Below are 14,189 nucleotides of genomic sequence, written 5' to 3'. Positions count from 1 at the left end.
AATTAATGTTACCATTCAGGCGGGGTGTAGACAGTCGGCTCTGCACAAGCACACTCAATGACCTCAAAGTGAGGAAGCAACCTCGAAGACTGAAGTGAGCTGTCGTTTTTTATCAGTGTGTCTTTTTGGTAAATGAGGGGACAGCCTTTAAAAGCCTGATCAATATCTGGATTTCGGAAGCCTAGATGTTCTCGGGGAACGTTCTCTATCTTTAAAGGGGAGCTCTACACATCTACAAGTACCAGTTATGAGGAGAGCCACAGTTTTGTGGGTGTAATAGTTCCTTTGAGAATTTTAGACCATCAGCCTGAGTCAGTAACATTCATTGACATTCCTTAGTTAGTGACATTGAGTTTAAAACACCGAATATTGCTTATAATTGCATATTTTAGCCAGATTTCACCCAGTCTTTTTTAGAACTGTCCCTTGGGAGTCTTTCATCTTAATGGACATGAGCATCATTTTCTTGCAGTCAGATCAGTTGTTTTGCTGATGGGAAGGTTTCCTGCCAGCAGTGACTCAAGTTGACTGCACAGATTTATCTCTGACCTTGTTTCGGAGCAGTGCCTTGTTCCTTTCCCATTTCCTTTAGTTCTTATTCGCCTCCCTCTGCCACGCTAGTCTGCCACCAGCTAGCCGTGTACCACTTTAGCGTGTTAGCATCCTGCCGTCGCAGACAAGAAATATGTGCACCTCCATATTTTAACCAGGCATGTCTTATCTGTCATGTTACATGTTCTGGGCAGGCAAGCGTGGGAGACGCAGCAGTGCAGGATCACTAGACAGCAATATGGAAGTAAGTTTGGATCAACTGATGCTGAGCTGTCCTCCGACTTTACGTTGCTCACTGTGATCACAAGTTTCTGTTTCATTGTTTCTTTGTAGTGTTTTTCTCTCTTTTTTTGAGTGTCTGTGTTTTAGTCGTGAGCATATTGGCTGCTGTGCATGTTTTGAGTAGAACGGGAATGATGTTGCATCTAGCATGTTAACCCTTCACGTACACAGCATGGCACGACTAATAAAGTCCTGACAGCTCCGTTGATGATCGGCTCTTACGTTTGAGTTATCTTGGCTTTTGTAGTGGGAACAGTTTTTAGCCATTACCCGAATGTTGTCCTTTTTTTGATCACTCAGGATGATCCTGACAGTTCTACTGCATGCTGACACAGTTTGAAGTTTCTTTTACAGACCTCTGACATCAACAAGAAAGTCCTGTCTTTTCCTTTTTCACTGTTGCACTTATCCAACATAGAGGATGATATGTTGTACCTACTCAGAGTGGGACTGTTCTGAACTTCCTCCAGTTTGTGCTCCAGTCCAGTGTTCTGCATTACCTTTGTATTACAGCATAATATGGAAGTCTTTACCCTATTGTTTGCATTGATAACTTATGTTAGCAGATTCAGATGAGTAATTCAAAAATAAAAAAATGATACTGTAAATTATAAAGTAATGAGAACATGACCTGGTCTGTTTTATATATGGCTGACAGAGTTAACTTGATTTAATGATTTGAGACTAGCATACATTTTTAGTTTACTTCAATGATAGCTTGAATACCGCAACTTACTATTTCTCCATCTCTGAAAAACTTCAGACTAGATTCAGAATCACTGGGACTGAAGCATGATCGCTACGTTACTATTTTTTTTAATGTATTTTATGTTGTAGAACAGAACACAGAAATATTAAAGGCTTTAAAACACATTTAAAACACATTTACTTTGAACCTACTCCATCCCTTCTCCCCCAAGCTGTACTGGAGGTTTCTTCCTGTTAAAAGGGAGTTTTTCCTTCCCACTGTCACCAAGGGCTTCCACATAGGGGTCATCTGATTATTGGAGTTTTCTCTGTATTTTTGCAGTCTTTACCCTACATTATATCGTACTTTGAGGTGACTGTTGTTGTGATTTGATGCCGTATAAATAGATTGATTTAAATTCCTTCAGCACTATAAACCAACATCACAAGTCAATTAGTTCCAGCTCAAAGTGTTTAACTTTTAAAAACAGTTCACAACTACCCTTCCTTGTCATTTAAATAAAATGCACTACCTTCAAAGCACGCTGACACCATCGCAAATCATTCAGAATATTATGCAACTCTGTTAATTTAGCAGTATTCATGTATAAAAACACACGTATAGATCATAATTAAATAGGCTGAATTTTTGGATTTTGAAGATCATCTATTATAAGTTCATTGTGCACTTTATGCATGGCTTTATTAATTTTGGTTAGACTGTGTTGTATTTATCTTATGTTATATTTATCGTTTATTGTGTGTTTTGTGCTATGAAAATGTAAAGAAAATGTACAAATTACTTCTTCACCAGGCTTGGGGGAAATTTCTGTTTTAAGTTAAAGACAGTAAATCTAAAAGTATGAGCTGCATGCAAATGGCAAAAAACCTTATTCAGGTCTGCAGTGTCAGATTGTTGTCCACAGATCCATAAGTGATTTTACATGTATTTAGAGAGCTCAGAAACCAGAGGTAGGAGTGATGAAAACTCACAAAAGCATCTGCTGTCAGAGCTGAAGACGTACAAGCTGTGTGTCTACTCATGACAGTGCAGACACTGCAGGCTCTGACAGGCTCGGCAAGCTGAGCCTCCAGACCATTTAGGGAGAGTGGAGCGTGAGATGTTAGCATGGATAGACAAACAAAGGCAGTGAACTGGAAAAGGAAATGGAGATGCTTTTCCACAAGGCAGCACAAGCAATCATGGGAGATTTGAGATCAGCTGTAGCTGGTCATGTGGTCGGTGCCGCTGTGAAAAGAATTGAGCGAGGCTGTGCACGCTGCAGAGCACACGAAAGTGCAGGTGTGCGTTTGTCTGCTGTGGATCTCGTGATTGTCTGTGTGATCTGACAGCCTTCTCTCTTGCAGGGGTCCATCATTAGCAGTCCTCACATGCGGCGGAGAGCCCCGTCCAGCCGAGACTGCCCATCCCGTCACAGCGCCCAGTCCCTGCCCAACTCTTCCTCGTTGCTCGGATCGTTGTTCGGCACCAGGCGTGTGAAGTCGCCCAGCCCCACCCCTCAGCCCCAGCTGCACCCTACTCTCATCTCCCACACCCCGCACCCAGCCAACCTGCACCACACAGCCCGCGTGGAGACGGAAGGACCGGTGCCCATGCACCCGCACCACGCCCAGTTCTGCCACATGACCCAGAACCCACCCCCTTATCACCACCATCACCACTACCACCCGCCGGCCCACTTGCAGCACCCACCGCACCAGTACCACCCTCCCCCGTCTCACAGCCAACAGCAGCCGTACCCGGCTCATCCTCACGGGCCCCATGGGCACGGGAGCCACCCACCGCACTCCTCCACCCACCCCACTCACGGCCCTCCCCACCACCACGGCGCGCCGCCACCATCCTCCCAGGGACCCAGCAGCACCAAGCCCAAGCACAGCGGCATCAGCACAGTGGTGTGAGGGGCAGGGCGTCCTCTCTGGACCCTGCAGCTGAACTTTTTCCTCCTGGGCTGACATGATGGTGGCACTGTGCATCGCCGGTCTGGGGCTACGAAGCCAGACGAGATCCCGTTGTGCCTCCTTCAGATTTTTTTCCTTTCTTTTAGAGCCGCTTCTATCATTTTGTTTCAGGACATAAGACATGTCTACCCGCTTCAGGAGCAACAGACAAGAGCATGCACAAAGACCACAACTACTGTTTGTTTCTCAGTAAACTACCGGAACTCGCTTACTAGTATTTTACACAAGAAGTACATATTAATCTTCACACAGTAACTTTAAACGTTGTCAAGACAGTTTGGCTGAACAGACACGAAGACGACAGCTCAGCCTCAGCCGTGGCTGTGCAAGTATTTAATGTAGCAGTAGCTCACAGTGCACTGTGATATCTCTGTTAGCAGTGATAAATGTGCCAATTATTAAAGCATTTACTAATTTAGTCACACAGATTGCTTTATGTATATTGTGCATAGTATTTTGTAAAATAATAATATCAAATGTTATTATTATAGTTATTACTACAGAACAAACAGCATCGATGAAAACTCTCAGTATTATACTTGCACATAGATGGCGTAGTTTCACTGTTAAGAAACCAATCAAAGCTTTTCTTAGTTAGGCAGTCGGACGCAAGAGTACTGCTGTGAATGGTTGCCTTTGAGCTAGAAGTTAGATTGTTGAGGGCTGCTGCACTCCAGCCCACCTACAGTCTCATCCACTGCACGTGTCTCCGGGCCGGAGCTCTCTCTCCCCTGCTCTGAAAGCAAAGGAAGCCAGCGGCACTCGCTGCTTGCCTGCCCTCCTTTTATTTTTTTAACTATTTTTTTAGAATCCAATGAACAATACGAATATATAAAGGCTGTCCTGCAGCCTGGTGGGACTCTGCAAGTCTGTCCTGCAGGGGGAGGAGGAGGACGCTGGATGTTTTTCATGTGGAAACTGAGGGAGAAACTGTGCAGCAGGGAAACATGTCCCACTGTGGAAGCTCTCAGCTGGCTGAGCGTGCCCTCTCCCTCTTCGGTTTCCCCGTGCGTCTGCTGGAACGGCGAGCGTGCCGTAACTGACTGTTTTGTTTTGTCTTGAGGTTTTTTCCCTGGGATGGACGCCACAGAGCAAAAATCAATAATTATCATTCTGTGATGGTGACAGCGCCCTTATGCTTGACTCATTACGGAGAGCGGTTTTATATCAATCATCTTTCTGACATATTATGGGATGGCTGGTTGTACCTCCCGGTCATCCCGTGCACAGTATCTGTGGTGTGTGTGTGGAGCGGAGGCAGGGGGGCTGCTGTCCTGGAGCATATTTTCTGTTTCTGAAAGCAACAGATGCAGCGCTCATTCTACATAGCTGATATCAATGGCAGGAGTTAGTCTGTATCTGCTTAAAGACTGTGAGATGCATTTTTTAAACTAGTGCAATATGTATTTACTGTTTTTTGTTGTTGTTGTTGTTTGTTTTTGTTGAAGAACAAGTTCAATCTGTTGGTCGTTCTGTTAGTTTCGCCCTTTACTTTCTCCCTCCGGCGTCCTCTGGCATTTCTTTCTCAGTGTTTCAGTGAAGTGCAAGTATCCACATGGATTTGGAGGAACTGGACCTTTCACACTGATGCAGAGTGTCACAGAAAAGAACTGCATGTAACGTTATATCTTGAGGCTATTTTCAAACTGTGTACTCCCAAACTATATCAGTGTTACAGTTGTTTAAAAAAAAAAGAATGGTAGAATAGTTTTGACTTCTTCAAATACAGCTAACCGAAGTCAGCGATGTGTTCATGTCACTCCAGACGATCAGTAACCAAATCTGTATTTTAACCCGATCCACATGCAGTACAGTAGTTAAACTGGATCGTTAGTGTTCAACTGTAGTTAAAGCAGGACCTGATCAAAGCTGTAACGGGGAAGCTCTGTGTATTCTGTCATTTGAAAATCAGAGTGATAATCGATTATTTAAAAAGGAAACTTTTATCTTCACATTTTCTCTCTGTCTGTCAGCGGCGCACACGTTACCATTTTCAAGTGGTGTCCAGTAGATCAGTATTCTTAAATATATATGCCCTCAGTTAAAGCCACACTTTGTACTTGCTTCATAATGTTTGATTGATTAATACGCTTAGAAATGCTCTTTGTATTCATTATAAGACAACTTTTGGGTTGCCAGGTTCTGGAAAGTGTCTTGTGGCCTAATGTTTACCCAGTTATACAGGAAATTACACATTTTTATGATATACTATAAATTACACGTTTTTAAGGTTTCTCTCTAACAGTCTAGTAGTTTACACATTCACCCAACAAGCCAAACGTCCCCTCTTCAACCCAGAGAAGAGACACAGATCCCTTGGTGTTTGTGTAAGGACGGGCATCAAACATGAGGCGCTAACTGCTTTGGCAAAGAGCAGCCAAAAGTAGCTTTTTTTCCCAGGAATCCATAGTCTGCAGCTGGCTGATTATTATAAATGGTATTTGCTACACTGTTTTTTAGCTCTCTGCTTTTATTGCAGTAGCTTTGCATGCTTTTCACTGTTCAGAATAATCCATTACATACTCAGTTTAGCGCTGTCTGAAACAAGCAGTTACAGCTCTGTTCTCCTTCTTTTTAAGCCATTTAGTTTCTGATTGGCTGCACAATGTTATCAGTATATAGATTTTCAAATGTAATTTTCAAAGCTTTTTCACAGGCTAAAGGTGCTCTGTTGAGTTTCCAAACATTAGTAGGTTTAATAAGCAATTTTTTATGATTCCACTCTGGTTTGGAAAGCACAAGTAAAACCTCCCACGTGTGCAAGCAGAATTTAGAGTTTGTGCAAAGTCCATAGGGCAGTTTCAAGTGATTTTCGTTGATATACAAAGCAGGTTCCACACTTGGCACAGTTTCCCCTCCACATGTGCTAACTCTCACATAAAACAGTATAACCTGCCTCTTATTGAGGTGATACTCTAAGCAAATAAGATACAAAAACTATGAGAACTGCTTCAGTATTTCCTGGAAATGTTCAGTGAGGATGTAGATTTGCCAAGACCTTACAACCTGGCAACCCAGAGCTTGTGCTTCTTAAAGTTTTATTACTGATTTTGTAAAGCATTTAGTAATGTTAAAAAAACAATTAGATTCTTTATCTTTTTTTTTTGTTGAAAAAGTAAAATTTTATTTAAAGGTACGTATTTAAAATCTATTCAATTAGAATAAAAAACTTCTGAAATGAACTGAAGCCATCAAATAATGTGGGGGAAAACCAAATACTATGACTTCATCGACGTCATCTCTGTATGGGATTAACCCTGAAAAGCCTGACCCAAGAAATAACTGCCAGAAAATTCATTTGAGAGTGTTTATTCAACCTCACTTTTCATTTTTTACAAAAAAAGAAGTGAAATATCAATTTGCATATATGAGTTTTCATTTATTGCTACAACTGGCATTTTTATGCAATTTATTGCTTAAAATTTTATTGTGCAGTTTATTCAGGTTTTTCAGGAAAAAATAAATCACACTGATAATGTAAGGGTCTAAAAAGCTCATGTATCAATTATGATATACTTGGCGTTACAGGGTTAAGTTAAAATAAGGCCCAGCCGTACTTTCATGCAATGCACATTTGTTCCACAAGATGGTGCTGAAATAAATGTAACTTTATAACTTGTAAATCAGGTAAATCATTACGAAAACATTCCTATTTGCAATGGTAGCCTGCAAAAGGCAACACAATAAAAAACATAAAAAATGAAAAGAACGACGCCTCCGTAAACATTTCAACACACCTGCTGAGAAAACCACTGCCTCCTGGTGGTGAACGTTTTATTAACGCATGTGTACAATTTGCAATATGTCCTTACAAAAAGTACCTTTAAAACAGATTGTGTTGTGTCCGTGCACTGTAGGCTCCTGTAACTTTCACACCTTATAGTTGGCTGCAGTTTCTGTGCTACAGTGTCAGGAAAGTGCCAATAATGCGTTGTTAAAATCAGTTTAACATGAAATCTACTGGGGGCTGTATTTAAAACCCAACGCTGTACCCGACCAATCACAAAGTTTGTCTTCAGACCAGGATTCGAACACCAACAGGCTATTAGAGAGTAATGGTACAGGCAGATACCAAAAAAGGAGCCCGAGTTACTTTTATTACCCTACAACCTCCCAGTTCCTTCAGAGCACTGATCTATTGTGAAACCTGTCCAGATTCCATGTGAGGTGCTTTGCTGCATGCCATTGATGCCTACTGTTTCTTTCTTCTACTCTCTTTTTTTGGTTTCATTTGTTGTTGTTTTTTCAACCGTTGCTCTGTCAAGCGGCGTGCTTGACTAGAACTTAACCTTCCAGCATAGCTACGACTTCCCTGACTTGTGCTTGTTTACATCTAGACGAGTTTTGGCCTGCTAGTGTGTCTTTTTGTTTGTGCATCCTTCTCCTCCGGCATGCATTTCACCCATATTTCCACTGTAGAGTATAAAGACCTGGCAGGGTACTGCTGAGTGTAAATATGGAATCTAATGTGACTTGAAGTAAAAGTAAAGAGGGCTGAACATGGAGGAAATATTTTAATGGCAAGCTGGTAATAAAGAATGAGTAACATATGTAAATAGTCTGTAAATTATTGTTATTAATTATTCTTATTATTACTATTCAGTGTCTACAGTTACATTGAAGGTGCATTCCTGCTCCCTTGTGATCTTTACATAATCAAACTGCTTCTCTCTGCCTCCGACAGGACTGAATTATCATAGGATCTAGAGATGAACAGCCAATTGTTACACGGCTAACACCGTTTCTGTCGTCTTTCTTGAGATGCTTCTGTTTTCTCACACTCACAGCCAGACTTCTGAAGTCAAAGGGAAGAGAGGAGTGCTCTTATTTTATTATGCATTCTGTTTCTAAGTAGAAAAATACCCATTGATGTAAAACTAGTACTGTGACAATGTTGAGAACGCAAAATAAAATGATATACAGTCAAATCGGAGCAGTTGTCTGCCTGTTTGCATCCTGCTTGGTATTTCTTGGTGTCAGATGAATGACTGGGAAGATCAAGGAGCTACACTTCTTGTAGGCTGAATTCAGATCCCTAAATGAGTGAATGCGTGAAAGCAGATGGAGAGGAGGAAGTAAATATGGCTGAGCTGTAGGCTCCTCTGTACCCTGACCTGAAGGCTGCATTCCTGCTTTGCTGTACAGCTTTATTGTCCTTTTTTTGTAATGTAAAAGTGTCTGCATCCCAGAACTGAACTGGCATAGTCTTCCAGATCAGTCTCACCTGCAAACATTTCCCAGGTCAGTCTTGCAGTATTGCAGGTTACTGTTTTGACTGCAGGTCTTTCACTGCAGATCTGTGGTGTATACATTAGAACCAGAGTTAAGCAGATATGTTCTAATAGCCTCAGCTGTGCAGATAGATGTGCCTTATGAGCTCTCTGTAAATTTGCTTTACCACTCCCTTTAATGTCCACACTCATTCTGTAATGAAATATGATTTCTCACCTGTTACTGTGTCTTAAGCTGGTTTGAACAACCAACCAAGAGCAGACGCTGGCAGGTTTAGATGTTTATTGAAGTGCAGCAAGACGGATACTGGTAAGAGTGAAAGTTTTCAAGTGTCTTACTCAGAACTCAGGAGGTATACTTGGTTAGCTAGTTGCTGAGAGGGGATGGGTGGAGAGCTGGCAAGCAGGTGGAGAAGAGGTTAGTCCTTTGAGGGTGACTGCGCTGGCATGCCAGAGCTGAGAAAAGCAGCTGATGGTGCTCACAGTCTTCAGGAATGTGTGACTTGGAGGCAGCATGTTCACAGAGAAAGAGCATTACACAGGCACAGGAGATTACAGACAACCACAGCAAGGACAATCACCACCCATCAACAAAATTATTCATTAATCACACCATTAGGAACAGGCGTGGGAAGAACTGTCCAGACAGGAAAACCTGAGACTTAATGCCAGTCCAACAACTCCACCTGAGACTGAGAGCAAAAGTGAGGAAAATATAAGAAACTAAAGCGCATCCAGACAAAACATGTCAAAGTGGCCACTTTGGACTCTATCAGGTGCCAACAATTGAAAATAAATACACCAGGCTTTTCTACTTCAAAGGGTTCTGTGCCTTGAGAAGGTTTTTCCTAACCTCAAACATGGTGTGGTGGCTGAGAATCTGGGAACTCTATATGAGTCCAAACATCTTAGGACAGCATCTCTGTGATGGAGTCATCCTAGTCATGTGACCAGACTTCCTCAAGACTTCTTCCTTGGCACCTTTGGAGAACCGGCCTTGTTTTAGAGTTTTAGAACCAAACACTGTCATGGAAGCTGCAGTGACTCCAATGGGAAAGGAAATCTTAGCACACTGGATCAGCAATCACCCGTGAATTTCTTCTGATTGCCACTGATCTTTGGGGTACAAATTTAAGACCAGCATGTGGGGCTTTTCTGTAGCAGTGTGGTCTTTAAAGCGTTTAAAGAGTTCTATTTTAGCCACTGGCACTGCATCAGTGGAAAAGATGTACTAGAGCTCCAGAACCTCTGGCTGCTTCTTCATTCTTCTTAAAGGTGTCAGTATTACATTTCTGAGAGAAGTCATAGAATATTCTCAAGAGTGCTTTAAAGGCTTCTCTACCCAAAGATGGTCCCATAGCTGTAGAAACTAGGGCCTTTAAAGAACAGTTTTTTAATATGTATATGTGATATATTCAGTCTTTATAGCCTATTCTTCTTAAAAGTGTCCCTTATGTAGATTTTACTGAATTAAAATAGACTGCATAGTTGTGGAACCAGACTTTTTTTGGCTTTTGTATACTCAGCCTACAGCCAGTGTGACAGTACACAGTCTACTCTAGCAGGATAAAGTGCTTTGAAATATCTAGCACTGCCAGTGTTTACACTTTGGGGATCAACGTCTTGCTCAAGAGCAGGGTGGGCAGGGGTTAAAACTATTAACCCTGTTAGTTAACCACTGGCTCCTGAAACAGAGTGTGCAAGGACAGGACTATCTACAGTAACTGAGACTAGATTAGCTCAGAATTGGTCTTCTTAGAGTGTTTCCATTATTAGATTTAGTGCACACTATGCATGTATTCGTGCATTTATGTATTATCTTGTATTGGTCATGAACTTTCATGCAAACCTGAAACTCCACATCCTCACTTTGACCTGACAACATCATCTAGATTTTATTTTCAGCTTTAAATTCAGCAGCACAGAAAACATTGTACAAGTACTCCAACAGGGCGAGTACTACCTTGTGACGAATAAAATGACCTTTATGTGTGAATTTAGTGGAACTCCCCTTTAAAATCCCTACATTCCATGAAACAATAGTGAGGATATGATATCCACTGTCCTCGGCTGCAGCTATATTGTCCTGCCCATGAGTGATACATATGTGTTTCTATTTTCCTCCCCTTCACGTAGCTCCAACAATACAGAGGCCACCAGGGACGCTGAGATATTTCTATCAACCTAAACAAAATTCTCAGGAAGTTGAAGCCTCTGATGAAGGTCACAACTGCAGTACTCTTATTCTTTTTTCAGTCTCGCACAGCCAGCATGCCTTGGCTACTTGCCTAACTGTGGCAGGTGGTCTGAGTGACAGTTTGCCCTGTTTGTCTGTCTGGCCCTTGAGGCTGGATCTAAAAATAGATTCCAGCAATGAGGGCCACATCCGTAGTGTCAGCAGGACAACGTCATCATGCGGCCTGGGAGGGACCAAGTACAGGGCTTCATTTCCTCTGCCAGCAAAGAACAGCATGTATTAGACAAGTACACATTCAATGATACAGAAGCAAACCAGCTCCAGGTTTTTATTTCTGTCAGTAGGGTGTGTGCAAATTTTTTTTTATTTCTTTTATTTATACAGCTTTTAAATATCTTAGTTGGTGGTGAAAATTATTCTACACACATGTAGATAAAGAAAAGAAAAAAGTTATTGTCCATAATTTAGGTCCAGTTTCCAGCACAAGTCAGAAGCAGAGCCCTCTCTACTCTAGGGCTGAGTGGTTTCTTTGCAGAATACGTCATCTAGTGGAGTCCTGCAGGTATTGCTATGATATGTTCAAGTACCGTCGGAAAATTCGAAAAACCAATGGCACTAGTATTCATGACGTACACGAAATTTAATTTCTTTGAAGGTCTTGTGCTTTCCAACTTTAAATTCGAGGGCTTATAGTCAGCGAGACGGAGGATCATGGAGTCACGTATGGGTTTGTTTTTGTTTTTTTCCTGGGATTGCTCTACTTGAAAGCTACAAATACGAATTACATATTTTTAGTAATAAAACATGAGTGAACATATACATTATATACAGATAACATGGTAAATAAAATAAAATAACATTCAACAAACACTTTTTAAAAGTCACAATCTTTATGACCGCGGTCTTCTGTAAAGAACACGTGAAAAATAAAAATCAAAGTTGGTAAGAGAGTTATTTTTTACAAAGATATTGATTTTTTTGTAAACACAAACACAAACAAAACAAAATATAATTTTTATTCAAAGTTACACTACCAGTAAGCTCGGTATGTACGTGTTAGAAGACCCATAGAAGACCGTTCACATTTGTAAGTCTGTAGTTTACATGGGTCAAAGAACGCCTCTCGAACATATCTCTTACGTCATCAGCATGGGACAGAAACGGGTGAAAGGTACTTTGCTGCTTGGGTTCGTTAGCAGACCGATGGCTGTATGAAGTAGAGATCTTTGCTAATAGAATGATGAACATGAACAGATTAATCGTCTCTCGAACCTTTCGAATCGGACAGCGGTTGCTTGGCTGTCACGCGAGGCATGCTGGGCAAGAAGAGCTGAGACTGCAGCAGCGGAGGAGCATTAAAACTCACTGCAGACACCTGGCGTATGCGAAGGATCTGTTCCTCGGTCAAGTGAACAAGGTAAAGGAAAAGAGCTGCCAGAAAGCCTCTCCAAAGTTAGTGACGGGCGGAGGAAGTCGTCTCAGAAAAGACTTTGTACTTTAGATGATAACTATATTCAAAGCTAACAATCACCACCGTTCTAGCTTTGAAAGAAGTATCGTTTACGAAACAAAGGGCCTTGGACGCAACACCAGAAAAATAAGACACATAAAATGCAGGGAAGCTTGAAAAAACTGAGGCTGAGGCACTGTCACACCTGTTTGGGGTAAATGGTGAAAGAGACTTTAAATATCTACCCAAAGTAAAACCAGCTACCGTGTAGGAAGGTCGGTTTATCTCACACAGTGGAAACGTCTTTCTTTAGAGTCCTCCATGTTGACATGAATCATCACACCGTTCACGCTTTCAGTCTCCCACTGTAACACATCCCAAGGCCTCTCTGCAGGATTTGTTTCTGGAGTCTGGAAAAGGCCATTAAAAGAGGGTAAATCATGGCGATAAAGGGATGCACATGGTTACCAACAACCCTTACAGTGCTGTGATTGCTTCAAGGATCTCAGCGTGTGGAGAGAAAAGATTCCCTACACAGCAACATCAGTCTTTACTTTTGGCACATGGCAGGTCAGCACAGGGGAATCATGCTCTTGATTCACCACACCAGCTTTTACTTTTCAGTCACGTTTCTGCTGCCTGCAGTCTTACAGTTCTGTTTCTGCACCATTCTGAGTAAACCCTGGATGCTGATGGGCAGGTGAGCTGGTTCAGAATCATTTAAAACCAGCCCAGGCCACAGTCAGAATTACAGACGTGACCTTTTTCTCCTTTCTCATAGTTAATATGAACATCCACTTTATCTGCAGGATTTCATGCTTCACACTGTGACCACATGATGGATTAGAAGCATATAACTATATAACACAAAAATATGACTTGGACGGTAACATAGATGCATAACCCTGTTACGATCTCTAAAAAGGCCTGTTTCATTCTCCAGGCTGAGGTCTTCCCTTATCCGGAAATTGGAAATGATGAGGTGGAGGAGATAAAGCAGCTTGTTGCACCGGTAGAGAAGTTCTTCAGTGATGATGGTGAGGTGGGAATTGAGTACGTGCACGTGATTAATGACTTTCAGATATGATTTATCAGAGGAATTAAATGACTGACATTGGAATTGCTGGATTTTGTTTGTTTTTGTTTTGGGGTTTCTTTGCCAGTTGACTCAGCAAAAATTGACAGAGAGGCCACAATTCCCCTGGAGACTCTGCAGGGGTTGAAGGATCTTGGGCTGTTTGGAATCATGATTCCTGAAGAATACGGTGAGATGATTTTAACAAAGCCCTTCTAAAAGATAGTCTCGCCTCTCGGGATCCATCTGAAAATATGAGTGAAAATTGATTTCAAAGCATTTTTGAGATGAACTTTAACTCCACCCGACTTTGCCCCAAAGTGAAGTTAGAAGTTAAGAGCAATGTTCTGGACGTTATACTAATACTTTGATCTGTGTTGTTACTTATTTTTACATTCTTTTATTTAGGGTATTTTTTAAGGACGACACCTCCCTCATATAATTTGTGTGACTATGTAGCTTTTATACACAACTCTTCTAAGGCTACTAGTTAGTTTCAACATTGCACTATACATAACAGATGGATGCAGCTCCTTCTTTCTGAAAAGCAAAGCCGGTGAAGCAGTGCCTGAAACTTGCACTCTTTTCATTGGCCAGCAGAGGGCAACTTCCTCCTGTGGTTGCAGAAAAGAAGTCTGATTGTGTGGACACCCGTAGTGGCATTTATTTCAACTCACTTTTATTTATTTATATATTTATACAGCACCAAATCACAAGAACAGTCACCTCAAG

At 41.6% G+C, this 14,189-nt stretch overlaps 2 protein-coding genes across 10 annotated transcripts in view; both read left to right on the top strand.

The window, feature by feature from the left end:
- The window catches only part of iqsec1b (IQ motif and Sec7 domain ArfGEF 1b), a 234,192-nt gene extending 227,574 nt beyond the window's left edge, over positions 1–6,618 (top strand). For 8 of the 9 annotated variants that reach the window (XM_005726693.2, XM_005726692.2, XM_005726695.2 and 5 more), the window contains 2 exons: positions 747–796; positions 2,890–6,618. In XM_005726693.2, the coding sequence (XP_005726750.1) occupies positions 747–796; positions 2,890–3,444 (605 nt within the window). In that variant the 3' untranslated portion in view covers positions 3,445–6,618. The remainder of the gene's footprint in view (positions 1–746; positions 797–2,889) is intronic. The other variant, XM_005726700.2, reaches the window with a different exon arrangement.
- A 5,442-nt stretch (positions 6,619–12,060) lies between these two features.
- Positions 12,061–14,189, top strand: part of acad9 (acyl-CoA dehydrogenase family, member 9) — a 13,119-nt gene continuing 10,990 nt past the window's right edge. Inside the window, exons 1-3 of the mRNA XM_005726691.1 lie at positions 12,061–12,349; positions 13,326–13,419; positions 13,546–13,647. Coding sequence (XP_005726748.1) covers positions 12,170–12,349; positions 13,326–13,419; positions 13,546–13,647 — 376 coding nt within the window. The 5' untranslated portion in view covers positions 12,061–12,169. The remainder of the gene's footprint in view (positions 12,350–13,325; positions 13,420–13,545; positions 13,648–14,189) is intronic.

Source organism: Pundamilia nyererei, unplaced genomic scaffold (assembly GCF_000239375.1).
Source record: "Pundamilia nyererei isolate P.nyererei 1_Seehausen unplaced genomic scaffold, PunNye1.0 scaffold00021, whole genome shotgun sequence".
In the NCBI taxonomy this organism is placed as follows: Eukaryota; Metazoa; Chordata; class Actinopteri; order Cichliformes; family Cichlidae; genus Pundamilia; species Pundamilia nyererei.
Note: the sequence above shows the minus strand (reverse complement) of the source record. Positions and strands in the feature narration are given on the sequence as shown.